Here is a 27,044-nt window from a genome sequence, read left to right as displayed (position 1 = left end):
TGACAGCCAGAAATTGCCCCCCAAGTTGCTCCCCAAAAGAGATGGGTCTTGGCCGGCACCCCCAGAGCCCCGGACGATCTGCGTGGACAGCGTGGTGGTGCCCCTGCTGCGTCCCCCGGGGACGGGGAAGGGGCGAGCAGCCTAATGCCTTCCAGAAGATCAGCTGTAAATGGCCAGGGAGGGTAATTCATATCAAACTCATAAAGCCTTTATTAGTGTCTCAGGGGAGAAATCCGGATGTGGCCGTTTATTTATTTTGGATTTCGCCTTTTTCTTTTTTTTTTTTCTCTTTTCCTTTTAACATTTTCTTCCAGGAGATTTTTAAAGGAACAGGGACACCTCGCCATGCTCGGCAGCAGGGCTCGGCGGGGGCCGGCTGCCCATGGGACGTTTGGTCCTGGCGTGTTGGTGCCAGCCACGGTGCCCTGGCATCTCAACGGGTTGGGCAGATCTCAAGAGTCCAGCTTCGGGGCCACTCCCGGGGTGGGGGCAGATCCTGGCACTGCTGGACATGCCATCCTGCCCCGAGGGCATTTTGGAGCCCTGCAGCTTTGTCCTGGGTGTTGCAGCCCCGCTGCCCTCAAGGTCCCCCCTGCGCCCAGCCCCTCTCTGGGCCCTCCACCCCCCACCTTGGTTCCCTTGCTCTGCAGAGAGGCGACGATCCCCGCGCCTCTCGGGGCGGCCAGCAGCGTGCGAGTGAGGATTTTGGGAGCACCCTCGCACGGATGGCAGAGCTGAGCCTCCAATGAGGCAGACTTTCCGCGGTAATGTCCACGGCTGGTCCTAACCCAGTCCCGCTGTTGTTTGCTCCTCCGCTTCACTCTTTACATAATTTGTTCCTTGGCCCCTTTTCAAATGTACCTCGCAATCCTTACAGCAGAGGATATTTATACAGCGGGGGTGTGGAATAACACGGAAAACCTCTGGAGCCAGGGACCAGATTCCCGCACCATCCCAGCACCAGGAGCAGGCGACGGCTTTCCCTGGTTTTGCCAGGACCCTGAATGGGGCTGGATGTGGGTTCTCTCTCGCATCCCACCTCGGCTGTGCCCGTGTACCCTGGACGCCCGTGCTGTGGGACAAGTTGGGTGCAGTCACAGGGGTGCTGGGAGTTGGGATGGGATGTGGGCACCGAGCCCCCTGGTCCGCCTGGATCCCTCATCCCAGCGCTTGTCTGACTCCGGCACAGGCAGCATCCATCATTAACTATCAATTAACTCTCAAAACCCAGCGGTGCTTGTTAGCAGGGCCCCTCAGGGGCAGCCCCGCCGGTTTTCCGGGAGACTTGGGCTTTCTTGATAAAACCGTTTGCTGATGATAAATGTAGGGTGGGTTAGGGTTGTGGGTTTTTTTTTTCTTCGGTGGAGACAAAGAAGCCCTTGAGCCTAAAGCGTAACTTAAAACATGGCATTCCTGAAAAGAATTTCCTGATCATATTTTTAGCACCTGAAAAAAAAAAAAAAAAAACACGAGGAAAAAAGGCAAAAAAAAAAAAGCAAATAACACCTATTTTTTTTTCTTTTCCACTCTTTTTTTTTCCCCTCCAGCCCTCTGTTTTAAAGGAGCAGAGGGGACCCGCTGCTGAACTGCAGCTGAGGGGCGAGGGAGGGGGGGAGCGGGGCCGCGGCTCGCCGTGGAGGGTGGGGCTCTGCACCCACGCGTGTCCTCGCATGGTGGCTGCTTGTCCCCCGCGGGGGACGAGGGGGCGGTGAAGGGACCCTCCACGGGGGCCGTGGGGGTGGAGAGGGGGCGGCAGCGGGTCCCACGCAAGGGGTCCCCCCCCCAACCCCGCGGCCGCCTGCTCCCCCCCCACGGCCCCCGTGAGGGGACCCCCACCGCCCCGCCCATCCGCTTCATTTGCATATCCCGCCCCCCACCACCTCCTCCCCGGCGCGCCGAGCGCCCATTGGCTGGCCGCACCCGGGCTATGCAAATCAGCCGCGGGGGCGGGGCTTGCGGGGTGAAGGAGCCCGGCTCGGCGGCGGAGCTCCGGGCTGCAGCGGCCGCTGGTGCTGTGCGGCTCCGCGCTCCGCTCCGCCGCGCCCCGCGCTCGCTATGCCGCGGTGGCCGGTGCCGGCGTGAGAGACGAGCGGCGGGATCCCGGCGGCCATGCGGGGCCTGGCGGGCTGGGCCGTGCTCGTGGCCCTGGGCGAGTGGCTGTGGGCGGGCGGCGTGGTGCCTCTGGCGGACTTCTACCCCTTCGGGCCCACGCAGGGCGACGCCGCCACGCGGAAACAGGACGACGGCGGCTCCGAGCTGCGGCCCCTCTCTGTCCCCTTCCCCTTCTTCGGCGCGGGGCACACCGGCCTCTACGTGAGTACCAGGAGGCAGCGGGGATGGCCTCCCTGTGGGCCTCCTATTGCCTTTTCTTTCCCTTTATTTCCTTGCCTTTTCTTTCCCTTTATTTCCTTGCCTTTTCTTTCCCTTTATTTCCTTGCCTTTTCTTTCCCTTTATTTCCTTGCCTTTTCTTTCCCTTTATTTCCTTGCCTTTTCTTTCCCTTTATTTCCTTGCCTTTTCTTTCCCTTTATTTCCTTGCCTTTTCTTTCCCTTTATTTCCTTGCCTTTTCTTTCCCTTTATTTCCTTGCCTTTTCTTTCCCTTTATTTCCTTGCCTTTTCTTTCCCTTTATTTCCTTGCCTTTTCTTTCCCTTTATTTCCTTGCCTTTTCTTTCCCTTTATTTCCTTGCCTTTTCTTTCCCTTTATTTCCTTGCCTTTTCTTTCCCTTTATTTCCTTGCCTTTTCTTTCCCTTTATTTCCTTGCCTTTTCTTTCCCTTTATTTCCTTGCCTTTTCTTTCCCTTTATTTCCTTGCCTTTTCTTTCCCTTTATTTCCTTGCCTTTTCTTTCCCTTTATTTCCTTGCCTTTTCTTTCCCTTTATTTCCTTGCCTTTTCTTTCCCTTTATTTCCTTGCCTTTTCTTTCCCTTTATTTCCTTGCCTTTTCTTTCCCTTTATTTCCTTGCCTTTTCTTTCCCTTTATTTCCTTGCCTTTTCTTTCCCTTTATTTCCTTGCCTTTTCTTTCCCTTTATTTCCTTGCCTTTTCTTTCCCTTTATTTCCTTGCCTTTTCTTTCCCTTTATTTCCTTGCCTTTTCTTTCCCTTTATTTCCTTGCCTTTTCTTTCCCTTTATTTCCTTGCCTTTTCTTTCCCTTTATTTCCTTGCCTTTTCTTTCCCTTTATTTCCTTGCCTTTTCTTTCCCTTTATTTCCTTGCCTTTTCTTTCCCTTTATTTCCTTGCCTTTTCTTTCCCTTTATTTCCTTGCCTTTTCTTTCCCTTTATTTCCTTGCCTTTTCTTTCCCTTTATTTCCTTGCCTTTTCTTTCCCTTTATTTCCTTGCCTTTTCTTTCCCTTTATTTCCTTGCCTTTTCTTTCCCTTTATTTCCTTGCCTTTTCTTTCCCTTTATTTCCTTGCCTTTTCTTTCCCTTTATTTCCTTGCCTTTTCTTTCCCTTTATTTCCTTGCCTTTTCTTTCCCTTTATTTCCTTGCCTTTTCTTTCCCTTTATTTCCTTGCCTTTTCTTTCCCTTTATTTCCTTGCCTTTTCTTTCCCTTTATTTCCTTGCCTTTTCTTTCCCTTTATTTCCTTGCCTTTTCTTTCCCTTTATTTCCTTGCCTTTTCTTTCCCTTTATTTCCTTGCCTTTTCTTTCCCTTTATTTCCTTGCCTTTTCTTTCCCTTTATTTCATTATTTTAAAATTACTATCCTGCTCGGACGGATCCAAGTGCATATGGGTTTCCGCGGGGTCTGTTGGGCATTACAGGAATTACGGCGTGCTGAGGGCAGGGGGAGGTCTGGGCTGGGGAGGGAAGCGTGCAGGACTCCTGGCTTGGTAGGGCCGGCACTGCCTCGGGTGGCACAACGAGGATCCTGGCCCCACCACGCTAGGGATGTTGGCCTAAGTGATCGCCTGCAGTGTGGGACCCTTGGACATAACCCTGGCTGGAGCCAGGGTTTTGTCCCACGCCTTGTGGGACTGGCCCCCGCTGAAGGGGTCCGAGTGGCAAGGAGCTGGATATGGCTGGTAGGTGAGAGCTTGGCTGCGCAAGCATGGTGTCGCTCACTGGGGAGGAGGTGGCGGTGGGGCTCTGGGTGTGATGTAGAATAAGCACAGCTGCCCTTTGGGTTGTGCTGTAGCGGGCACATCCCGCTTCCTCTCCTCCCCACGCCTGCTGGGCTGCTGGGACCCCTTCTGGCGTGCTCCTTTGCAGCCCCTGACCCACCTGGAGGGGACTACAGCCGGAGACCTCGAGGCTTGCCTAGCCTGTTGTGTCCCTTGCGGCTGTGGCCATCAGACAGAGGAGCAGTCCTGAGTGCCTGGTTGTCCCTGGAGCCTTTTGGGCAGTGCTGGCTCCAAACGCCCACCCTGCATCCTGGGGTGGGCTCGGTGTTCCGCATGCCGGCTCCCGCCTGGCACAGTGAATCCTCTGGCATTCCGGTCCCTTCTCTTCTCCATGGTTTGCTCTGGGCTGACCAACAATCCAGACCCATCTGGCGGAGGAGAGGGCTGAGCATCGTTTTAGTGCCATCTTGGAGCTGGGCTCATGTACCATGCTGTCCCTCGGCTAAGCGCAGGAGGTCCTTGGTCCTCGCCAGTGGTATTTTTTTCCTTCCTGATAAAAGTGCCAGCTCTGCCGTTGGGCAGCAGGGACCTGGGCTTGGGGCTTTAGCCACGGTGGGAGGGTAGAAGAAGCTGGGAGAAGCCAGGTGACGTGATGGCTGTCCCATATGAGATCCGCAGCACAGTTCTGGGTCTTGGAGAGGCTACAGGGGTCAGAGTGGTACGTCCCCACCCCTGAACTGAGACCCCCCCTCCCAGCTCTGCAGGGCCAGCTTACCTGCCCCTGACATAGGGGTCTGTGCAGCAGGACTAGGATCCGCTGTCTCGGGGGAGCTGGCATGGGGCTGGGCTCACCTGGAAACCTCTGTCCTCGAGGGCTGCCTCCAGCCACCCCCTCCTCCTTAGCAAAAACCAGCAACAACAAAAAAAGCCCTTCTTGGCTCCAGCTCTCTCCCATCTTGCTTTAATCAGGGGAAGAATGTTCCTCTGCGGACACCACGGGGTTACAGAGGCTTTGGGAAACGGGAATCCTCTTCCCCTTAGTCACAGCAAGGACTGCCCCGTGCTCGCATGGAGGGGCTGGGGACCATCAGACGTGGCCATTGCAGTCTGGTGTCCTCTCCCGTTGGCCTGGATGTGTGGGCAGCTGGGGCACAGGTGTGCTGGCTTTGGCATGGCTCCTGGCAGGACGCTGGCTCCCGGCTCCTTGTCGGCATGCGAGCGTGACACTGCTGCCTGTTCCTGCCTGCTGCGTGCTAGGGCTGCTCTCTCTGCTCAAGAGCCTCTTGCCTGCACCATGCCACCCCTTTCCCACCCTGTAGCCCAGGGGCTTGCCAGGCTGGTGCTGTCGGAGCTGGCGTTGCATGCTGGTGGGCTTAGCTGGGGACTGTGTGCTCCTGCCTGTCCTGCTGTTGCTTGTGGGCAGCATTGTGGGCAGGGGAACAGAGCAGCTGGGAGCTGCTGGCCCCGCTGGGGTTGCCACTGCGGCAGGGTGCTGTCATGGTTTCCTCCCAGGAATTTGAGGGTGAGAGTGTTTCCCTTTGTTCCCTGCCCCTTCACTGCCTGCTCAGGCAGCAGTGCAGGCAGTGGTTTTCCTCCCCTTCCTCACTCCCACTGCATCCCTAAGCCAGGAAGCAGCACTCCAGGCAGCGGCATCCACTATCTCCAGCTTTCTTCCATGAGCTGAGGGCTGCCTCCATCATGCATCCCTGGGCCGGGCATCCCAGGACTCTTATTGCCCCACTTAATTAGTGCTGGGGAAGAGCTTGGGACTTGCAGTATCTTGCACTGGGTGTCCGGCGTCCCCTGCTTTAAGGAGAGCAGTCTGCTGAGGCCCAGCCAGCACTGGGGGCTTTGCATGGGATGGTGGCATGTGGTCACCTGGGGACCGTGAGCCCGTTAGCTCGACAGCTCACTCAGAGTGCTGTGCATGCCGGCGGACAGATTGCTGCCTGGCAAGGCTCCCCCCGTCCTGTGCCAGTGGCTGCCTGACTTGGCCACGACCCACTTGCCAGGAGGGTGGTGGTGATGCCTGGCCTTAGACCCCCTGCCCTGCAGGCTGCGTGCCAGCCGAAGAAAGCGGGGAGTGGGTGAAGCAGCCCCTTGGCCTGAGCTGGCCGAGCGCGTTGGGCACTGTTTGTTTAAAGCGCCAGGGCTGCTGCGGTTTTCTCAGCTGTTGCTCCTTTCCCCAGCCCGGCTGTGGTGGAGAACAGGGCTGGGTTTGTTCAGGCGCTGCCTCCCCGCAGCCGCACTCCACCGAGTGAGCGGCCGGGATGGGGGGCTGCGGGCGCCGGGGCACGTCTCCGCTTCCAGGGACAGGAAGGGGAAACGCTCCAATATTTTTGGAAAGATGCTGGGGGGAGGGTGGGAAATAAACACGAAATGGAAAGTGCCTCTGAAACACAGACTCCTGCTGACAGCAGGAATCAGCCGTGGATGCCTGTTTCTTTCCCTCCCTCTCCGCAGGTGAACAACAATGGGATCATCTCATTCCTGAAGGAGGTCTCTCAGTTCACACCGGTGGCCTTCCCCATCTCAAAGGACCGGCGTGTGGTGGCTGCTTTCTGGGCAGATGTGGATAACCGGCGGGCTGGTGATGTGTATTACCGGGAGAGCACCGAGCAGCCCATCTTGGAGAGAGCAAGCAGGGATATCGTGCAGTATTTCCCTGAGTTCCCAGAGTTTTCTGCGCAGTGGGTCTTCATTGCTACCTGGTACCGCGTCACCTTCTTCGGGGGCAGTTCGTTTTCGCCAGTGAGTAGCTGGGGAAAGCAGCTGTTAGTTTAGGGGTAGGGTTTTCTACAAGGAGCATCCCACCGGAGCTTTGGCGCTTTCCACAGCGGTGGTGCTCTGGCTGCGTGTGGCACGGAGCCATCAGCAGGACTAAGCCAACCCTGGCAGCTCTGCAGTGGTACCTTGACATGACAGAGCAGCGCCGGGCCAGTAAATGCAAATCCTCCTCTATATGCCGCATGGAGGCTGCAGGTCTCCAGCGTCCGCCTTCTTGGGCAGCAGCAGGGTGGCGTTCGCCTGCCTGCCTGTGGCTGCATGGAGGAGCTGGTCGTAGCCTGGGTTTGGTGCCTTTCTTCCAGAGGCCCCGATAACCACATTTCTCCCCATTTTTCCTGTTGTCCTGGCAGGAGAAGTGCTGTCTGGGTTGCTGGGCTGGGGGATCACAACACCTTAAGGTTAAAAATAATTAAACCCAACTGCCTTTTCTGTCAGAGGATGACTGGGGCTCAAAGAAACATGCCTTTGCTAAGTCCTCTTTCTGTCACTTTATTTTCTGACTGTTTTTTGGCTGGCCCACCTGCCGCCCTCCTGCCTGCTCACTGCTTACTTCCCCTCCCTGCTGCAGGTAAACACTTTCCAGATCGTTCTCATCACAGACGGCAAGCTCTCCTTCACCATATTCAACTATGAGTCTATCACCTGGACCACGGGTATGCACGCCAGCAGTGGGGGGGACTTTGCCGGGCTTGGCGGCATTGCGGCACAGGTAAGCAGTGAACGTGGCTCCTGGGACGCCCAGGTAGCACATCCGCCCTGCGAGCTCGCGGCTCCTGGTTTGGGTTTTTTGGAGGTGGAAAGCCTCCCTCTGCTTTCTTTTTTTAAAGTTCTTAAATATCCGTGTGTGCTCTGGCTCCTAAAGCCGAGACCATACAGGGGGCTTTGTTATCCCAAAACCACAGGTCTTTGCCTTGGCTGCTGCCTCATAGTCCCTTTTCCTTCCTAACCTCAGCCTTTAAGAGCAGCTGCCGCAGCCAGCACAGCTTTCGCTTGTATTTTTATTTCATCCTTGTGCGCGTTGTTGTACTTAAGGGGGGAAAAAAGCCAACATGCACACCCGCAAAAACCTCAGTACCCATTCAGATGTGTGAATTTACCGGCAGTTGATCTGTGCTTGGCTCCCTGCCTGCCAGCCTGCAGCAGGCAGGATGCCGCAGGTGGAGAGGAAGCGGATGGGTTTCGAATCCCGGGGGAGGGACCAAGCGGGTAGGGTGGCCTCTTTGCCCTGTCATGCCGGCCGTCATCCCCGGTGTATGGACAGGGCTGAGCGCTGGCCGGTGGCACGTGGAAGGGGACAATCAGTCCAAGTGGTGCCGCCAGCGGTGCCGAGTGGCAGGAGAGACAAGCCCTTGTCCTCCAGCCACCTTCCCCTGTGCGCTAGTGATCTCTCTCTGCCCTTGTCCTCCCAGGCAGGTTTTAACGCTGGTGATGGAAAGCGCTACTTCAACATCCCCGGATCCCGCACCGATGACATCGCTGACGTGGAGATGACGACAAATGTGGGTATCCCCGGGCGCTGGGTGTTCAGAATCGATGATGCCCAGGTGCAAGTGGGGGGCTGCAGCAATACAAGTAAGAGGACAGCAGTTAGGTTTATTTAACTCCCAACCCAACCCCACACTGTTCTCCAGCCCTTGTCTTTCCCTGCCTCAACCCCCACCTCTGTGGAGTGGAGGAGGCGACTCGAAGGGCTTGGGGAGGGAGGGGAGGCAGCCATGGGGGGACTGTCCTCAGTGCCTGCCATGGCTGGGGGTGGCACCCACTGGTGGGAAGGGGCTGGGAGAGAAAATGGGGAGGGGAAGAAGACTTTTGAGATGAAAAGAGCCTGCGGGATGCGATGAGGGAGGCTGGGGAGGAGGTGACGGTGCACAGGCAAGGCAGGGCACAAGGGGCTGGCACCCTCGGGGAATGCACATGCCCGTAAGTCCCAGGAGGCTGGGGTGAGCCATGTGGAGGGTTGCTGGGTGCCAGCCTCCCCTGTGGGGCTAGGGTGCCAGGGCTGGGACCCCCTCCCCATCCCGGGGGTCCTGACATGTTCCCCCATGGAGCCGCTGGCCTCCTATTCCTCATCCCTGCTCCCTCCGGCCGTGTTTTCCCACCTGTGATCTGCGTGTGTCTTGCGTTACCGGTGGGTTTGCTGTACAGGGGCTCTCCTGTCCCCCTTTCCCTCTGTCACGGGTGATAAGCAAGGGCACATCCATGTCCCCCTGGCCGGCAGGGCTGACCCCATGCAGCCTCTCCCCCTCGCCCAGGAGGAATAAAACTGCCCTCCTGTCCCAGGGGAGCCCCTGAGGAGCAGGCCCTGCCCGGCTGTGAGGCAGGCAGCCCCTGTGGGCTCCCTGAACACCCCGGGGAGCCGGGGGGGCGCAGGGACGGACCTCGGCGCTGGTGTGGCTGGAAGGTGGCAGGTAAGCCCTGCTGGGGCATGGGCTGACGGGGGGGCATCGCCTGTCCCCATAGCCTCTGTCTGCCTGATGTTGCGGCCCTGCCTGAACGGGGGAAAGTGTATCGAGGACTGCATCACGGGGAACCCCTCCTACACCTGCTCCTGCCTGGCCGGCTTTACAGGGAAGAGGTGCCATGTTGGTAAGTGCTGGCCCCAAGCCCCTGGCGCTTTGCTGTGGGAGAGCAGGTCTCACTCCCAGCATCACTGCTGCATGCTGGCAGTCTGTCTGTCCCTGTGGGTGTCCCTGCCCTGAGCTCCTGCCCCGACCTGGGGCTCTGTTTCAGATGTGGATGAGTGTCTCTCCCACCCGTGTCAGAACGGAGCCACCTGCCTCAATGGTGCCGGCAGCTTCAGCTGCAGGTGCCCACCGGACTTCAGAGGCACCAGCTGCGAGACCGGTGAGCACGGGACCGTCAGCTCTTTGCCATGCCTGAAGAGCAGAGACCCCAGGCTTAGGGGACACTGCCGCTCTTGGGGGGGAGCCCTTTGAGACTGGAGCTCCCGCAGCAGCTGGCTCGAGCTGTTTGCGCCGGCTGGCTTGGATTTCAGCTTGCTGCAGGCAAAGGAAAATTTGCTCTGGCCATGAGCCCTTCCTGCCGCTGGCAGCCCGCTCTACCGAGGGCTCGGCTCAGCGCTGCCGCTGGCACCTCTCCCCGCCACCGCTCCCTTAGTGAGAAAAGAAAAGCTGGCGGTTGGTGCTTAAACAGAAGTCTCGGAGGCCCTGCTTTAGCAGGTGATGCTATGGTACTGAGCCCTTCAAAGCCAGCCGGGACTCTCCCAGTCCCTGGCAGGGGCCGTGGTGGCCCGTTTCCCCTGCTGCTGTCCTCCACCCGCCAGTGGAAGTGCTGCCAAAGCATTTGGCTCCCAGAGAGCCTCCGCGCCGGTGGAGAAGGCGAGCAGGAAGTTGACTTTTGGGGAAGGGAGGGAGGGAGGGACAAACGCGCAGCGCAGCACGCTGGCATCCAAGAGCCTGCAGAGGGATGAAAGGGCTGAGCTGCCTGGGAAGGGTTTGAGAAGAGCTGTGGCTGGGGACACGGCTGCTGTCTCCCACTGGAGAGTGTGTTGGTGGCTCCAAGCTGTGCTCTCTGCCTGGCCCTGGCATCACCATGTGTGCAGAGGATGCCATACCTGTCCTGTGACTGGTTTGATTTCCCGCCCCCCTCCTCTTTTTTTTTTTTTTTCGGTGTTCTGCTGCAGAAAAGTCACCGTGTGAGAGCAGGGTGTGCCAGAATGGTGGGAGGTGCCAGGCATTGAACAGGACTGCGACATGCTTGTGCCAGCCAGGATACACAGGGGTGGACTGTCAGACAGGTAAGTGGCAGGAGCAGGTGCCAGGGGGAGATGGTGACACTTCACACCTTGGCAAGCTGCACTGCCACCCTGCTTCACCCCCAGCCGTAGTTTTGGGAAGGGAGTGCTCAGCATTGCTGCTGGCACTGATTTATTTTTTTTTTTCACTTTTTTTTTTCCCGGCTGTTGCCTTCCCCCTCCTGAGCATTGTCCAGGATGGGAGGACATGGGTGAACTGTCAGTGCCCACACATGGCCTGACTGCCCCTCCCGTCCTCCCCTTGCAGAGGTGAACGAGTGCGAGTCCAGCCCATGCCTGAATGGCGGGCACTGTGTCGATCTGGTCGATAACTACACCTGTGTGTGCCTGGAGCCCTTCGTGGGACAGCGCTGTGAGACAGGTACCCGCCCCTGCCTGCGCCCGGGGACAACCCACGCTGGGGACTGTGTCCCCATGCTCTGATGCTCATCATGGTCCCTCTCCCGGGGCGAGGCTCTGCTCATCACTCCCTTGCTTTCGCTGCCCAGATTCGTCTTCCTGCGAGGACCGGAGCTGCCGGAACCGGCAGACGTGCAACTACATCCGCCCCGGCCGCTACATCTGCACATGCTCCCCAGGTTATTACGGCAACAACTGCCAGTATGGTGAGTGAAGGCACGCCTCACCCAGCCAGGCATGGGAGTCGCTTTTGGGGCAGATGGGTGGGAAGGGGCAAATGGCTGAAAAGGGGCTGCATCAACCATAGGCACTGCCAAAAGCTGGCAGGCAGGGTGGGCAGCGGGGTTGTGGTGCTGCTGGAAGGCAGCTCCTTCCATCGGGGCTGCTTGGTTGTGGTGGGGTGTCTAGCATGAGGCTGGGCTAGACCGGCTCTGCCCTGGCTCCCCTGGGACAGAGGGTGTTCCAGCCCCAGGCTAGGATGGCTCTGGCTCAGCCTCCCCTTTCCCCACAGGTGGGCCCCGCCTGCCCGGTGCCTGCCTCTCCCACCCATGCCAGAACAATGGCAGCTGCCTGGAGATGGAGCAGGGATACATCTGCGAATGCCAGGAGGGCTACACTGGGCAGGACTGTCGAGACAGTGAGTACTGGAGGGTCTCTCCGGTGGGGCATTGCATCCCTAGGGGAGCCCTTGTGCTCCTGAGAGGGAGAAGGAACAGCCCCAGAGAGCCCATTCAGGGCTCTTGGACTGAACGGCAGGTCCGTCCTGCTGAAGGAGGCTGTGCCTGTGTGTCTGCAGGAGCTTGTGGCTGCCACCCACCTGAGCTCCCCCATGGGTGGCGTCAGGCAAGGCTGCATGGTTGTCCCAACCCTGCAAGCAGGAGGGGTCCTGGGAAGCTCCCATCTCCTCTCTTGCAGAGCTCTCAGAGGGCTGTGAGTGTCGCAACGGGGGCAGTTGTCTGGAGGGGAACGTCACCATCTGCCAGTGCCCGCCTGGGTTTTTTGGTCTCCTCTGTGAATTCGGTGGGTGAAGGCTTCTCTCTCTCTGTGTTTGCTCCCTGTCTGGGATGCTTGAGCCAGGCAGGCTGCAGGCATGCAAGGACACGCTCTGCCCATGCCCGAGCCCAGCACAGCACCAGGGGCGTGCCCTGAATTTGAACCTGGAGATACTGTCCCCTGGTGAGGAGGCAATGTTTCCATCTCCATTGTTTCCCCTTGAGCTGTGCCTCTCCCAGCACCTGGCCCCAGCCCAGCTCCCCGGGATGGGGAGGGAAACGTAGCCTTTGTGCGCTCCCACTCCAAAGCTCACTGGGCATCCAGGCTGGCCCTTGCTGTTCGCGCAGTCTGTGGTGTGGGGTACAGAGGGTCCCTCCCATCACATCAGACCCTGCAAAGTTAGGAGACCCCTATTTCTGGCCAGGCAGCCAGCTGCATGTCCTCCTGCCGCTGGCTGACAGAGGCCGGTGCTGGCTATGTGTTTTCAGAAGTTACCACCACACCGTGCAACATGAACACGCAGTGCCCAGATGGCGGGTACTGCATGGAGTATGGCGGGAGCTACCTCTGCGTCTGCCACACTGACTATGGCACCAACCACAGTAAGTCTCCTCTGCGGGAATGTGGGACCAGCCCCAGGGAGGGATGTGACAGGGGCCAGGGCAGTGAGCAGGGATACCGTCACTAGGCAGGAGCAGCCCTCGCACCCCTGCCCGTACATCCTCAGTGATACCTCGTGTTTGGCTTTGCAGCGATGCCATCCCCCTGTGATTCTGAGCCCTGCCTGAACGGGGGGTCCTGCGAGGTTCATGACGACTCGTACACCTGCGAGTGTCCTCGAGGCTTCCTTGGCAAGCACTGCGAGAAAGGTACCTGTACGGAGCTCCCTAACGGCCCCAGGACCTGGCAGGGGTTGGGAGATGAGCTTGGACCCTTGTGGGAGATGAGCAGCTGCCTGCTGAGCTGCAGCTGAAAGTGGGTGCAGGTTATTCCATCCCATCCTGCAGGGTGGAGGTAGGATTGTGGGGCTCCCTTCATGGCCCCTGGCAGTTGCAGCAGCTGATCCAATTGTGTTTCCTGCACAACACCATCAGTGCTGGAGTTTTTTTACATGCCTGAGATTCCACCAGTCCCTGGAATTATGTGCCTGTGGCCCCCTGAGGCCCTGGCATGTGTCCGCACGGCAGCGTTGCTGAGCCCATGGCTGTGAGTCCTGGGTGTGCTCAGCTTTCCTGCAGCAAGGTGTTTGGTGGGGTGCTGGCAGGTGCTGGTGGCTCTCAGGGTGCTGGCAGCAGTGGGTGACCCCCACTCTTTGGTGCTCTTTCTGCAGCCAAGCCACGGCTCTGCAGCACGGGGCCCTGTCGCAACGGGGGCACCTGCAGGGAGGCGGATGGCGAGTACCACTGCACCTGCCCTTACCGTTTCACCGGCAAGCACTGCGAGATCGGTACGGCCCCCTGGCCCCCACCCCGGGAGGAGAGGCGGCAGTCATCCCGCTTGCTGCTCAGCTCCTGCTTGCCCTCTGCCCCCAGGTAAGCCGGACCCCTGTGCCTCGGGGCCCTGCCAGAATGGGGGCACCTGCTTCCACTACATTGGCAAGTACAAGTGTGACTGTCCCCCGGGCTACGCTGGCCGGCACTGCGAGATCGGTAGGTGTGAGCATGGCGCACCAGTGCTGGGGGGGTGTTGGGGCTGCTGGTGGAGCTGACAGATGCAGCGGCAGCAAGCAAGCCCTCCCTTGGTGCTTGCTTTGAAGCCCCTTCCCTGTAATTTGAAGTGCTTGGACTCTTCTTAGCACTCTGCTGGAGGGCAGGACTGCGCTGCCAGAGGGCGAAAGGCTCTGGTGAGCTCCCTAGCAGTTGCTCTTTGCTCTGTTCTTCTTCTAGTGCCCTCCCCATGCTTCCTCAGCCCCTGTGAGAACGGTGCTACCTGTGAGGACCTTGATGGGGGCTACACTTGCACGTGCCCTGTGGGCTATGTAGGGAAGCACTGCCAGTCTGGTAAGGGCCTTGGGCTGCCCCTGCCAGCAGGGGACTTGGGGTGTCTCTGTGAGCCCCACTCAGCACCCCTTCCTCCTCTCTCCCCAGAGGTCGACTGTGGCATCCCCAGTGAGGTGAAGCACGCCCAGGCCTCGTTCAACTCCACCAAGGTGGGCTCGCTGGCTGAATACCAGTGTGAGCTGGGCTACACCCTCAGTCAGCACAACCACCCCCGTGTCTGCCGCTTGCCAGGCGTCTGGAGTGATCCCCCCGAATGCGATGGTGAGGAGTGCCGGAGAGCAGATGAGCCCTAGAGCACTGTCCTAGGAGGCTGTGGTCACAACCATGGCTTGGTGACCCCAGGACATGTGTTGCAGTCCTCCCCTAACCATGTTCATGGGCAGAGCCCCTGGGGACCTCTGCCTGGTGCTCATGTCTCTTGCCTTGTTTCTCCCCTGCCCAAATGCCTGCAGAGATTGATGAGTGCCGGTCCCAGCCCTGTCTGAACGGCGGCCAGTGCAAGGATCGCGTTGCCGAGTTCCTGTGCCTGTGTGAGGCAGGTTACACCGGCCACCACTGCGAGTCGGGTAAGGGACCGTGCCAGGTATGCCCCAGGGCTGTCGCAGGTGGCTATAGCAAACCCTTCCTTGTCCCCCAGCCCCAGGGAATGATAGCGGGTGCGAACCGCACAGCCAGGAGCTGGGCCGCCTGCAGTTGTGTGTGCTGGCTTCAGTCTCTTGTCTGTGCGCTCAAATCAACCTGTGGCGAGGGCTCCTCTCGTGGAGCCCCCTGCCAGCTGTGGGATGCGCCGGCAGGGAGATGCTGCTCCCATTCAGGTGGAGGAGCAGGTGGGGCTGCAGGGCACCTACGCTACTTGCGTCCCCTAGCTAATGGGTGCTGTGTGGGCATCTCCATCATTGACAGGGCAATGACATCTCCTGACTTGTGTTAAGCCCATGCAGATAAGACCCAGATCTTGGGATTTGGGTGCGAAGTGCGCTGCAAAGTGGCTCCAAAGTTATTGGCTGAGAGTGGGGGAAAGCAGCTTGAGGTCACACATTTTTGGCTGTACTGTGTTCCTGCTCCTGTATATGCATATGGTCGTGGTTGTGTGTGGGCACTGGTTGAAGGGGGTGACGGGCAGCACGGGGGCTGGTGGGACTCTGGCAAGGTGGCTCTAGCCCAGCTTTCCAGGGCCTGGTGAAAAAAGGAGGTGGGAGAAGGTAGGATGCCCACTGGGAGTTAGAGGAGGGGATGTGCCACAGGCACAGCCCCATGCTGCCAGCTGTCCCCAGGTGTCGCTGCAGGCATGTCTCCATGCCCAGCCCCTGTGCAGGGTCAGGTGTGGGGCAGTGGGCTCCCCATGCCTCAGGAGTGGGGCTGTTCCTGGCTGTTGGGCTTGGGGTTAGTGAGCGACATGGGGAGGGTCCCCGCCCTGTGTGGAAAGTCCTGCCGACCCTGTCGCTGTGCTGAGACAGCACTTCTCCTCCTACCGCTCCCCAGATGTTGATGAGTGCCGGTCAGAGCCCTGTAAGAATGGCGGGACCTGCCAGGACCTCCCTGCGTCCTTTGCTTGCTACTGTCCCGAGGGCTTTGTGGGGACCCAGTGCGAAACAGGTAGGGACTCACCCTTCCTGGGGTGGTGGGAGGCTGGACTGCGGGCACTGGGATGCGTCCAGGACCAACACCAAGCCAGGTGGCTGGCTGTCACCCTGGGCACTTGCTGCCTGTCACACCTCCTTGCCTGCGGTTTTGGGGGCTGAGCTGAAACCGCTTCAGTGGCAAGGGAGCAAGGAACAAGGTGTCTGTCAGTGATGACACCCTTCCGAAGGTGTCCACCCCCTGCCAGGGGATATGGCTGACGTGGTGCTTGGGTGGGACTCGGGGTCCAGACCGCCTGTGCTGATCCCTGGGCTGCATGTCTGTCCTGCTGCGGGAGCTGGCTGCTGGCATGCTGCGGCCCCCCTTGCCACTGGCCTCCTCCTGCCTCCAGAAGTGGATGCCTGTGAGTCAGGCCCTTGCCAAAACGGAGGGGAATGCGAGAGCTACGGGGGCTCCTACCTCTGCGTGTGCCCAGAGGGTTTCTTCGGCTACCACTGTGAGACAGGTGAGGTGGGCAAGGGTGGATTGGCGCAGGGTGGCCGTTTGGCCAGCCGGCACCACTAATGCTGCTGGGCCTGGTGCATCTCCCACAGCCAGTGACCCGTGCTTCTCCAGCCCCTGCGGGAGCAGAGGCTACTGCCTGCCTGGCAATGGCACCCACAGCTGCACCTGCAAAGTCAGCTACACAGGCAAGAGCTGCGAAAAAGGTAAAGGCCCTCAGCAGCGGCACCAGGACGTGGCGTGGGGCTCGACGCTGGCCTGGCAGTGGCCGCCGCCTGCGAGGGGCTTGACACCATCCGAGACCAGCAGCTTTCCTTGAGGCAGGCAGGGCTGGGGCCTCACCTCCACGGGGGGCAGCCCGGGCCCCACTGATGCTGCAGGCAGGTGCTGGCATGCTGAGCCTCTGCCATGGGCTCCAGGCTCAGCATGAGGACGCTGGGGACGGGTTTCCCTGGACCCCTGCAGTGATGGCGATCCCTCGGATGCCCTCAGGAGGGGAGGCCGAGGCATCCGGGGGAAGCCTCTCGTTGCCAGCACCGGCTTTCCCCAAGGCCCCTTGCCCTGTCTCGCTGGTGCCCTAGGCCTGGCAGGTGGTGGCAAAAGCTCAGCTGCCAGGTTGCAGTGTCTGGGAGCGCTCCCGGTGCCCTGGTTCCTCCTGTGCCTGCCAGGCCCGGTGGTGGCTGGCGCCCTCGGGGCCCCTGCCGGGCGTGCTGAGGGAGAGAGCAAGGGCCCCGTCCTCCATTGCTGCTGCTCTGCCTCTCACTGCCGGGGTCTGTTCTCTAAAGATTCATGGCGTTACCTCTCCCCTTTGCTTTTGCCCACACCCTGAAGAATTGCTGCCACCAACTTCATTAAAGGTGGAAAGGGTGGAGGACACTGGTGTGTTGATTTCTTGGCACCCACCTGAGGACGCAGCCGCCAGGCAACACATTGACGGCTACGCCGTGACGTACGTATCCCTCGACGGCTCTTACCGCAGGACAGATTTTGTGGACCGAAGTCGTTCTGCCCACCAATTGCGGGCACTAGCCTCCGGCAGAGCCTACAATATTTCTGTCTTTTCAGTCAAACGCAACGTGAACAACAAGAATGATATCAGCAGGCCTGTCATGCTCACCACGCGCACTAGTGAGTAGCGTCCCTGGGGAGATCGCGGTCGAGAGCACATGCGGCCCCTGCAGGTGTCAGGGCTTGTGTCACCTCCCCGCCGCTGGCTCCAGCCACAGCCCACGCTTCTGCCGAACCCCGGTGGGTTTGGCGGTGCAGATCCTAAAATCCAGCCAGGGCCTTTGGAAAGTGCTCAGCACAGAGAATTGCCGTTCTCTTTGCTGTGAGTAAAAAGGAACCAAATGCCCCACGGCTCACTGGGCCCCTGCCCATGGGTGAGGGAGCTGGCAGCAGGGACCACTCCTGGATCCTGTTCATCGGGGCCAGGCTGTGCCCACTGCACCGGTTACTTCTTGTCACTGGGCCCAGGGTCGTGCGGGTCCCTAGTGCTGCTTGATCGAGCTGGAGAAGCCCCCGCACCGGCTGGGCCGTGGGTCTGGGCGATCACTGCTGAGAAGAGCCCTGTGGGCGAGTCATCCCATTGGGCTCAGCATAGGGATGTGCCAGAGAGGGCAGAGGCTGGCAGGGAGAGGGAAGGGGGCACAGTGATGCCTCTAGGAAGGCATAGGCAGGTGGAGCAGCTGCCGTCCTGCTTTCTGGGGCAGGCAGATGTAGAAATCGAGAGCAAACTGAGGACGGAGGGGATGAGACCTAGAAAAACTGCCCTCTTAATGAGATGGGGATGGTGGTGGGCCACATCCCCTTCAGCGGTCTGAGGCCGAGCGAGGGCCAGAGGAGGAGGAGAAGGCAGGCATGGCACTGGGCACAACAGGGGTCTGCACCCCTGGCCATGGCATCTCAGGAGGCCTTGAGCCAGGGCAGATGCCAGGGGCAGGGAGAACCAGGCTCAGGATGGTTGCCTGAGCGTGCAGTGGGCCAGGTGCAGGTACTGTAGCCCCTTTGGAGCTGGCGGTGGGGGGCTGGGGCCAGAGGAGGACAGCCCCAGGGGTGCAACGCATGGCAGGAGGCCTTGCGGGCAGGCAGGTGGGTATACCTCCCACCTACCTGCACCTCCCAGGGAGGACAGGAGAGCACAATTCCAGCAGGGTGGCACCGATCTGTTCCCGCTGAGGAAGTCAATCCAGAGCGGCAGGCAGGACCCCCATGCAGGAGCGTGGGGAATGGATGGGGCTCCCCACGATGACCAGTGGCTGACCACAGTCCTCTCCGCTTGCTCTGGCTAGGACCGCGTCCGGTGGAAGGCTTTGAGATCATGAACGTGACGGCCAGCGCCATCACGGTGCAATGGGCTCTCCACCGGCTCAAGCACTCCACCGTCAGTAGGGTGCGTGTCTCCATCCGCCAGCCAGGGGACCTGGCAGACCGCACCGTGGAGCTGAACAGCAGCGTGGCCAAATACACCTTCCTGTGAGTGGGGCAGCAGGTGGGCACCGGGCCAGCTGGCCCTCCCAGGCTGCCTGGCTTACCCCTTCCCATCCTGCTTTCCTCCTCTGCAGGGACCTGCAGCCAGGAGAGAGGTACATCATCCATGTCACGACACTGAGCGGCCTGGGGACGGAAGACCACCCCTCAGAGAGTCTGGCCACAGCCCCCTTCCACGTGTGGACAAGTGAGTGGGGTTGCCTTCACCACCCTCTGCCACTGCAGGGGCCCTGGGGCTTGGCAGGCACAGGGCAGCCACGGCTTGTGGCCAGCAGAAAAGCTGCAGGGAGGGGAAGGTGTGAAAGCCGTCAGCCTGTCTGGCCAGCGCGGCGGGTAGGAGGCGTGCAGGCAGCCCTTGGGAAGGGCGGGCAAGGCAGCAGCACATCCTCCCCTGCCAGATGTTGTTCACTGCCCAAGACCAGCACAAGCTCAGCCCCATGTGGAGCCCCAATGGGCCTGATTCATTCCCTGCTGTGCGGCAGTCGGATGGTGAGGGCCAGGCCTGGGTGCTGGGGTGCAGGGAGGCTCTGCCTGCCTTGGCAGGGACCCAGTGCTGAGCATCTCCTGCCAGTGTGTTGCATGACTGGAGCTGAGCTGAGGGCTCGCTGGGGCATGGCCAGGGAAGCTGGGACTTTGGCATGCTTATAAGGTGGCATGTGAGCAAGTAGGGCGGTCGCCATTCAAGGACACCAGCACTGACCCCGTTTCTCCCCACCTCCTGCCTTCCCCAGGGCCCCTCTCTCCCCAAAACCTCACTGCCTCCCGTGTCACCGCCACCTCTGTGTCCATGGTGTGGGAGCAGCCGCCCACTGGCGCTGTGGAGGGGTACATCATCAATGTCACCACTGCTCAGAGTGTGAAGAGCCGCTATGTGCCCAATGGGAAGCTTGTGTCCTACACGGTGCGGGACCTGCTCCCTGGGCAGCGGTACCGGCTGTCGGTGACAGCTGTGCAGAACACGGAGCAAGGCCAAGTGCACAGCGAGCCCATCCACCTCTACATCACCACCTGTGAGTGCCCGGCTACTGGGGCTGGGATGCTGCAGCACAAGGGAGATGATGGGCTAATGGGGAAGCAGGGCAGGGGGTTGGAAACCAGATGACCAACTCAGTACTGAGCCCATGGGGACTTGCTGCCTAAGAACCTGTTGCCCACAGCAGACTGTGAGTATAGGACACAGGTTCCCTGCAAAGGGAGGTGGCCGTTGCAGGGTGCTGCCTCTGTTAGTGGAGGGCAAATGCAGGGTTACAGCTCAGTGATGCTTCACAGGGACTGGCACTCACAGCCCAAGGGTGTGCACATGTCCACAGGGAGCCGTAAATGGCAGCTGGGGGATGAGGGGTCTGGCTGGGAGTTGGGTTGCTGTCCTGACTCACGGCCTGCCTCCTGCTAAGCCTAACCCTTTGGTCTGCAGTGCAGAGGGATGGGGCTCCGGAGAGACGGTGGAGCCAAGCTGGACACCCCCGGGTCCTGCGCAACAGGCTGCCCCCAGCTTTCCTGCCCGAACTCCGCTTGCTAGCGGATCACGACACAGCTGAGGAGCCCTCACCAGCCCCCAGGTAGGCAGTGCTCCAGCACTCCTGACACATCAGGCTGAGCAGAGCCCCTTTTCCCAGCTCCCATATCCAGGTGCGCATAGGGTCAAGCCCTGCTCCTGCTGGGTTGTGCCTCTTGCCCACCCATTGGGGTCCCGAGCCAGGCAAGCCCTTGCCCTGTGAACAGGTCCCCCATGCTGCCCACAGCTGAGCCGTGGGACTCACGTGGAGCCTGATGACTCCACCGAATACTTTGTCCAGCTGACGCCAGTCCTAGTGCATGGGGTAGCTGTGGCCTGGGGGACTCGCAGTGCCCCGTACCCTCATGGCTCTTCTGTCCCAGGTTCACTGAGCTGGTGGATGGCAGAGGGAGGATCAGTGCCAGGTTCGGCACCACACTGGGCAAATCCATCACTGTGAAGACGCGTAAGTGCTCTGTTGCCTTTCTGGCCTCCTCCTGTCATCTAGTGCCATCTCCAGGGTGGCAGCTGGGCAGGCTGCTGTGGGGTTGGGAGAGCCATAGAGGAGGGGAGAGCCCTCTCACCTTTCCTTGGGCAGACAAACACCTGCCCTGATTGCTAGGCTCCTGCCCAGGGAGAGGGGTGATGCACAGCTAGTCAGGGAGCCCAGAGAGGGACCCTCGCTGATGAGAGGCAATGCTGGCTGCGGCACAGGCTGGCCTTCTCCCCTTCCAGCAGCAGCGGGAGCCCAGGCAGTGGCTCCGCAGCCCTCCAGTGCAGCCCCTGCATGCCCAGCAGCCTGAGGCCCTACTGCCAAGCACAGCCTCATGCTCGAGGATGGCATCTTGGCAAGAAGCCCCTTGCTAACCCAGGATCAGCCCCCCATTTGCCATCACTGGAACACCAGGGATACAAGTGTCAGCTCAAGATATCCTGCCAGGCCTGGGAACCCCATGCCACGGGGTGGGGAAGGGGCTAAGCACACCTCTTGGCAGCCCTGGACTTGATGCATGTCTCGGCTCTGCCCCTGTCTCCCCAGCACTTCGTGTCCCACAGCCTTCCAAAAAGGGCAAGGCAGTTCCCTTAATTCAAGGGATGCCACCTTGGCTAAACCACTTGCCTCAGGCCTGACCAGCTCCCTGATGCTGCGGGGAGGCTGCACCCTATCGGAGGGGCTGCCTTTGGGTCTGGCCCTGGCTGGAAGTGACATTTGACCCTCTTGTTGCCCAGAGCCGGAAGCTCCAGTGAAGCTGGAAAACGTGGAGGTGTCCAGCCACGGTAGCCTGGCAATGCAGCTGCGCGAGGCAAAGAGCAAGAGTAAGTCCAGGGGGCAGAGAGACAAGCGGCAGGGACCCAGCCCAGGCCCTGCAGGCAGGCAGGGTGCGCGGCACCAGCCTACTCTTCTTGTTGCTGCTCTGCTGGGAGGCACACAAGAGCCACAGTGTGGGCTCCTGCAGGTTGCCCCATCCCTGCTCGCCTGCTCCTCGCTCTCCCCAGGAGCACCCTGGCATGCTGGGGGAGCAGGCTGGGCTGCACTGTAGCCCCATGGTGTGACGGCCGTACTTTTTTGCAGGTGAGGGGCAGAACTGCTCCACGAACCCCTGCAGGAACGGAGGCACCTGCACCAGGGACACCAAGTCTTACCACTGCGACTGCCGCCCGGGATTCAAGGGCCGTCTCTGCGAGCTGGGTGAGTGTCGCGCTGCTGCCAAAGGGCTGAGCTCCCTCTGCAGGTGGATGGTGTGTGCCCAGCCACAGGTCCCCCAGGTCACTGAGCACACCCTGTCAGCATGGGGCTCCTCCTGGCCAAGGGAGCTCCTGCCATGCCCAGGCCCTGCTAGGGAGGGCTGTGCTGTGCCCACAGAAGGAGATAGGGGCTGGGCTCTGCTCTTAGCAGTTCGGGCAGTCCTGGGAGGACAGGTCTGCTCCCTGCTTCTGGCTGAGCCCTCCACCTCCACCAGGCAAGCCAGGCTCCTGCCCTGCCCACGTAGTTATCTGGGCATCACAGGGCTGGGGGCTCCACTTCTCCTGGCAAGTGGGCTCTGTTGAGCCCAGCCCTCCAGGACAGCAGAGGGGAAGCCAGGGGGCCTCATCGGCCCCCTGCCACAGGGCACAGGCAGGCAGGGCCAGAGACGGGCTTGTTGATAGCTCCCCTCTCCTGTTCTCCAAGCAGCCTGCAAGAAGGTGCCACACTCGTGCACGCGGCTGTACTCGGAAACCAAGTCATTCCCTGTGTGGGAAGGAGGTACCTGCCACTACCTGTGAGTACTGCCTGTGGGTTGTGCTCCCCCCCTTCCCCATGTGCTCAGAGCCAGGGATGTCTCCCTGCAGCTCAGCTCCGGGGAAGGGAGAGCAAGTGCCAGGCCCTCTCAGACCCTGGCTGGCAGCTGCCCCCTCCCCAGCGCAAGCTGCCTTCAAGCCCCTGGGGCTGCCTCACCAGCTGCGTTTCAGGGCAGGGCGTTGCTGAAATGACAGCCCTGTAGCAGTGTTACCCTACGTGGCAGCAAGGTTAGATTTGGTGTGCCTGACCCCTGCTGCCTGCCAGACCAGCTCCTAGCTGCCTCTCTATCTGCAAGTAGAGGGCTGAAGCCAGTCCTGCTGCAAGGCCAGGGCACGGGGGCCTCTGCTCTGCCCCTGGCCCCCCCAGCCTTCCTGTGACAGAGTCACAAGAAGGCCCTTAGGCATAGCAGGCTCAGCCCCATTCCTACCAAGGCCATCTACCACAGTCTGGAAGGAAACAGGGGAGACTCCCAGGCTTTCCCCTTGCACCCATAAAAGCAGATCGGTCCCTGTTAACTCCCTGACAGCTTGCCCCTGTGCTGTGTGTGCAGGTACAGGAGAGTCTACAAGGTACACCAAGATGTCTGCTACAAGGAGAGCTGCGAGAGCACCGGTGCCAAGAAGACAACCAGCAGGTACAGCTAGCAGCAGCACACGGAGTGTGCCAGCCTCCCTGTGGCCCAGGGTGGGAGGATGCAGCCAGCTGGTGTCACCCAGCGTGCACAGGGGTGCCCAGGGTGGGGGTGGACTGGGAGAGAGGCGCGGGCCCCCGGCGAATAACAGAGCGTGAGGCACATGTGACCAAGGCTTAGAGGCCAGCTCTGCGTGCCCTCCCTGTGTGCAACAGCCAAGAGGCTGCAGGGCAGTGCTGACGGAGCTCTCTTCCCTTCTTTTTTCAGAAAACCAAGCAACAGTCACACACTGAAGAAGCCATAGAGTAAGTACCCGCTCCAGGCCTTCCTCAGCTTGCAGGCAGGGGCACCTCCTGCCCGTGGGTGCCTGCAACCCTGCACAGGGCATTGGGGAGAAGGGTGGAGGCCAAAGTGCAGCCCAGGCTTAGGCTACCATGTCGAGGGGCTGCAAGGGCTGTAGAGCTGCTGTTCCGGTCGGGCTTAGGCACGCAGCTGAGGGCTCCTGGTTGTGGCTGGAGTGGAGGGGCAGAAGGCAATGCTCTGCTTCCCCATGCATCTGCAGCCCTGTGAACAAGAGACTCCTGCAGAGAAAGGACCCAGGCACTGCCTGCCCGTGCAAGGCAAAGGCCAGGATCGGTCCCCTTCTCCCAGCCTGAGACAGGTGCACAGCGTGGGAAGAGGCAGCCGTGGGGCTTTTGGGGGGGCTCTGCACACCAGCTCATTCTTCTCCTGCTCCTCCACAGGGTTCAAAGCAGTAGAAGCTTCGTCTTTCCACATCTAAGGGCTTTTGAAACACCAGGAAGACCAGATCTGCTCACTGGGTTGAACACAGCGCGGGAACCTTCCTGCCTGGCGTCAGCCTCTCCTTCTCCTCCAGCCTGTTAGGGACACGCAGCTGGATCGGCATGCCGAGCAGCGCTCCCTTCCCTCTGCCAGACCAGCACTGCCTTCACTCTGGCTTGCCTTACTCTGGCCGCCTCTTTGCCCCTGAGGAGCTGAGCGGCAGCGTACCGTGGTGGCTGGCTGCCCCCCAAGGGGACCAGCCCCGCTCGGCCCTCCCAGCCGTTCTGCATGAGTCATGGGCTCCCAGCTCTGCTCCAGCATTGGCGGAGCTGAGCCTAGCTCCCAGCCAACAGCATCTGCACCGACCTGTTTTCGTAACCCAAGGTTATGTTACCAGTAACCCCCAAATAAAACAGTTTAATGCAGACCAAAAAAGCCTTAGCCATCACCTGAAATATGGCCCATGAAAATCTGGTTGGAGGAGACCTTCCCCATATAGACGAGTTAGAAATGGGGAGCAGCTCCCCCAGGCAGCGAGGCGAGAACCACCAGTGGAGGCATGTCCCTGACTCCTCTGCTGTAGTGGGGGAAACTGAGGCAGCTTCTACTGCCTGCCTTTTTTCTTTGCTTTGTAAACAATCCCTGATTTTAACCAAATTTTGAGCTCAGAAAGCAACAGAGCACCCAGAAAGAATTTTAAAAGTGATCTGTAGGGTGTTCTGAAGCCAATAGCCTCCGAGCCAGAGCAGGGCACAGCATGAGCTCGGTGACGAAGGGAACTCCACCTGCCATCCCCCTGAGCTGCTCGCAGCGTTTGTGTTCCCCCAGTGCTTCAGTGCCAGCGCTGTGTTGTTTGCGGAGAGGACCAGCGCGCAGTAGCTGCCCCACCATCTGTGGCAGGGCGGGCCAGGAAAAAGTGTAGTTTAGTGCCTAGTTTTTGTGAGTTTGTATGACAACACTAGTTAAACATAGATTTGTGTATTAAAGTACACAGTGTATATTATAAATTAATACATACCAGAGATATATCATAGTTATGGTATAGAGTGTTATTTCCCCTGCAGTGTGGGGGGCAGCCTGGCGGGGCAACCCTCCCCTCCCGCCAGTGTCACAGGCACTTTGGTTGAGCTGCAGCCCTGAAGACGCTCTTGGAGTGGAACGGGCCTGGGAGTTTTGGTGATCCTGGCACCTCTCCCTCCTGGAGCAGTGGCCGCTGAGGCACGCAGCAGCAGCCTGAGAGCAGCAGGGACGATGCAAAACCCCAACCAGCTGGCCGCCGTGATGCTCCCGGCCTGCGTGGGCTCCAGCTCTGCTCCCAGAGGAGAATCAAGAGATGAAGACGGACATAACCTCATTCTCTTCTAAGGCTGCCTGACACTGCTCCAGCCCCCCTGCCACAAGGCAAGTGCCAGAGCCCTGCCTTCCCCCAGGGCATCAGAAGAAGCCAGCCCTTGCCTGAAGAGCAGGGTAAGGGGAAAGCCAGCATAGCCTCTGCTATCTGGGGGAGGGGGGGGCTTGGGGCTACAGTCAGAAAGCATTTTCACCCCTGCCTTGTCAGCCACGAGACCAGCTGCCCTGGGAGAGTCCTGTTCCAAGTGCAGCCCCTGGGCCCAGCCAGCGCTGGGAAGCATGGCCCCGCTGTGGCCCAGCACAGTAGCTCGTCGCCTCCCACCCCGCAGCCAGCACACTGTGTAATGCAGCCAGAAGGTTTTAACCTAGCTTTGGAAATAAATTAGTTATTTTGGTTAGATTTTTTTTTTTTTAAGTAAAAACACTTCATGAAAACACTATGGGTTGTTTTTAAGTGAGCTGGTCAATGAGGAAGAATGAGGGTTATTGTTGTATGCTGATACGTGGGGTTTATTGCTGCCCCCTTGGCACAGGCCTGTGGCCACCACAGCTCGTGCCCGTGTGGGGTGGGGGCCCAGAGCCCCTATGTGTGCAGTGGGGCAGTGTTTGAAGAGCTCAGGCACCCTGGAGCCTCACCTCCTCACTCCCGGGCTGTTTTACTTCCCTCACTGTCCAAGTCTTCATCTTCCTCTGTGTACAGTGCATCCCTGTCCTCCTCCTCCTCCTCCTCTTCCTCCTCTCGAGCCAGCAGCTTCTTGAAGACCTCGTACTCCTCCGGGGAGGCGAGGGCCAGGCTGGCCAGGAAGTCTTTCTCTGGGAGCTGAAGGATGTCCCTCAGTTTCGGGTTACTGCTTTGGGTCTGGCCTTTGTGTGGGGTCTGGTAGAGCCCCCGGCGCTCCAGGAAGATGTGCCGGTTCCTGAGCTCGCCGAAGGGCATTCGGAAGAGACGGGCCCTCACCATCTCCTTCTGCTGGATCCCCATCCTGAAGTAGGCGTACTGCGGGCGAGACAACCTGTTTCCCGCACGGCCCCGACCCGCGCTCCCCGACCCGCGCCCCGCCGCGGCCGGGCCCCCTCACCTGGAAGTGGTGGTGGAGGCGGCGCGGCTCCTCCAGCAGCACGGCGGGGCAGCTCCCCAGCACCTCCCTCAGCTGCTCGGCCGTGAAGAGGCACTGCTCCCGCAGCAGCCGCACCGCCGCCGCCATCCTCCTCCGGGGCAGGGTGAAGAGCTGGGGGCAGCGGCTCACCGCCCGCCGCAGCTGACCTGCGGGCAGCGGGGTGAGCGGGCGGGACGGGGCCGGCCCCCACGTGCCCGCCGCGGCCCCCCTGCCCGCCGCCATACCTCCGTCCAGCCCCAGGCGCCGCAGCTCTTCGGCGCGCTCCCGCAGCCGCTCCGTCGGCATCCGCAGCAGCGCCGGGCTCCGTTCCAGCAGTTCGAGGGCGGCCTCGGCGCTCAGCCCCAGCAGCAGCAGCTCGGCCGCCGCCGCCTCCCGCCGCGTCGGGCCGAGCCGTGGCTGCAGCCCCAGGAGCCGCCGGGCCTGCTCTTCGCTGAAGCCCATGGCCCGCAGCCCCGCCGCCTCCCCGCAGCCGCGGCGGGGGCCCAGCCCGGGCGCGGCGGGGAGGCCGCGGAGCACCGGGGCCCAGCCCATCGCGGCCGCCCGCCCGCAGCCGCGCAGCAGCCGCGCCGCCATGGCCCGGCCGCCGCGGGGAGGAGCCGGCGGGGCCCCGCTCCGCCCTCCCCACCCCCGCATGCGTGTGGGCGGCGGAAGCTGGGTTCAGGGGGCTGACGATCTTTAATGTTTTAGGGGGCTTTAACGGACTGGGTTGTCCAGAGATTCCGTTTGACAGCAGCAGGCCTGAGGACTGCCCTGTTTCCTATCACATGTTCCAAGAGCGGCACACTGACATCACCTTATTA

The 27,044-nt window shown here is 60.4% G+C and overlaps 2 protein-coding genes across 9 annotated transcripts; one reads left to right on the top strand and one right to left on the bottom strand.

The window, feature by feature from the left end:
- The first annotated feature begins 1,950 nt into the window (after positions 1-1,950).
- Positions 1,951-25,561, top strand: SNED1 (sushi, nidogen and EGF like domains 1). 7 transcript variants are annotated; one of them, XM_074590148.1, is made up of 33 exons: positions 1,953-2,313; positions 6,524-6,811; positions 7,416-7,556; positions 8,257-8,419; positions 9,308-9,433; positions 9,578-9,691; positions 10,491-10,604; positions 10,870-10,983; positions 11,111-11,227; positions 11,533-11,658; positions 11,937-12,041; positions 12,503-12,616; positions 12,767-12,883; positions 13,345-13,461; positions 13,547-13,663; positions 13,901-14,014; positions 14,102-14,275; positions 14,467-14,580; positions 15,497-15,610; positions 15,987-16,100; positions 16,189-16,302; positions 16,928-17,224; positions 18,388-18,571; positions 18,661-18,773; positions 19,318-19,596; positions 20,001-20,145; positions 20,465-20,547; positions 21,312-21,398; positions 21,655-21,771; positions 22,255-22,342; positions 22,913-22,996; positions 23,261-23,298; positions 23,737-25,561. In XM_074590148.1, the coding sequence occupies exons 1-32, from the start codon at positions 2,110-2,112 to the stop codon at positions 23,295-23,297; spliced, it is 4,335 nt and encodes a 1,444-aa protein (XP_074446249.1). In that variant the 5' UTR covers positions 1,953-2,109; the 3' UTR covers position 23,298; positions 23,737-25,561. The 7 variants fall into 7 exon arrangements, 6 of the variants coding, with proteins under 6 accessions (XP_074446245.1, XP_074446249.1, XP_074446248.1 ...); XM_074590146.1 differs by having other exon boundaries at positions 1,971-2,313; positions 17,162-17,224; XM_074590144.1 differs by lacking the exon at positions 22,255-22,342 and having other exon boundaries at positions 1,951-2,313.
- Positions 24,750-26,917, bottom strand: MTERF4 (mitochondrial transcription termination factor 4). Of its 2 annotated transcripts, XM_074590157.1 has the most exons (4): positions 26,469-26,917; positions 26,206-26,390; positions 25,763-26,123; positions 24,750-25,085 (listed from the first exon to the last, which is right to left on the bottom strand). In XM_074590157.1, exons 1-3 carry the CDS (start codon positions 26,875-26,877, stop codon positions 25,767-25,769), a joined length of 951 nt encoding a protein of 316 aa, XP_074446258.1. In that variant the 5' UTR covers positions 26,878-26,917; the 3' UTR covers positions 24,750-25,085; positions 25,763-25,766. The 2 variants fall into 2 exon arrangements, with proteins under 2 accessions (XP_074446258.1, XP_074446257.1); XM_074590156.1 differs by having other exon boundaries at positions 24,750-26,123; positions 26,469-26,915.
- Positions 26,918-27,044: the final 127 nt, after the last annotated feature.

Source organism: Larus michahellis, chromosome 6 (assembly GCF_964199755.1).
Source record: "Larus michahellis chromosome 6, bLarMic1.1, whole genome shotgun sequence".
NCBI lineage: Eukaryota > Metazoa > Chordata > Aves > Charadriiformes > Laridae > Larus > Larus michahellis.
The sequence above is the reverse complement of the archived record's forward strand: the minus strand, read 5'-3'. Positions and strand labels throughout refer to the sequence as shown.

Coding starts and splice junctions, on each gene's coding strand:
- SNED1 (XM_074590148.1), top strand. CDS start 2,110: ATGCGGGGCCTGGCGGGCTGGGCCGTGCTCGTGGCCCTGGGCGAGTGG. Junction 13,462..13,546: donor CGGCAAGCACTGCGAGATCG/GTACGGCCCCCT, acceptor CTCTGCCCCCAG/GTAAGCCGGACCCCTGTGCC. Junction 20,548..21,311: donor ATCCATCACTGTGAAGACGC/GTAAGTGCTCTG, acceptor CTTGTTGCCCAG/AGCCGGAAGCTCCAGTGAAG.
- MTERF4 (XM_074590157.1), bottom strand. CDS start 26,877: ATGCGGGGGTGGGGAGGGCGGAGCGGGGCCCCGCCGGCTCCTCCCCGC. Junction 26,391..26,468: donor GCGCCTGGGGCTGGACGGAG/GTATGGCGGCGG, acceptor CGCTGCCCGCAG/GTCAGCTGCGGCGGGCGGTG. Junction 26,124..26,205: donor GCCTCCACCACCACTTCCAG/GTGAGGGGGCCC, acceptor TCTCGCCCGCAG/TACGCCTACTTCAGGATGGG.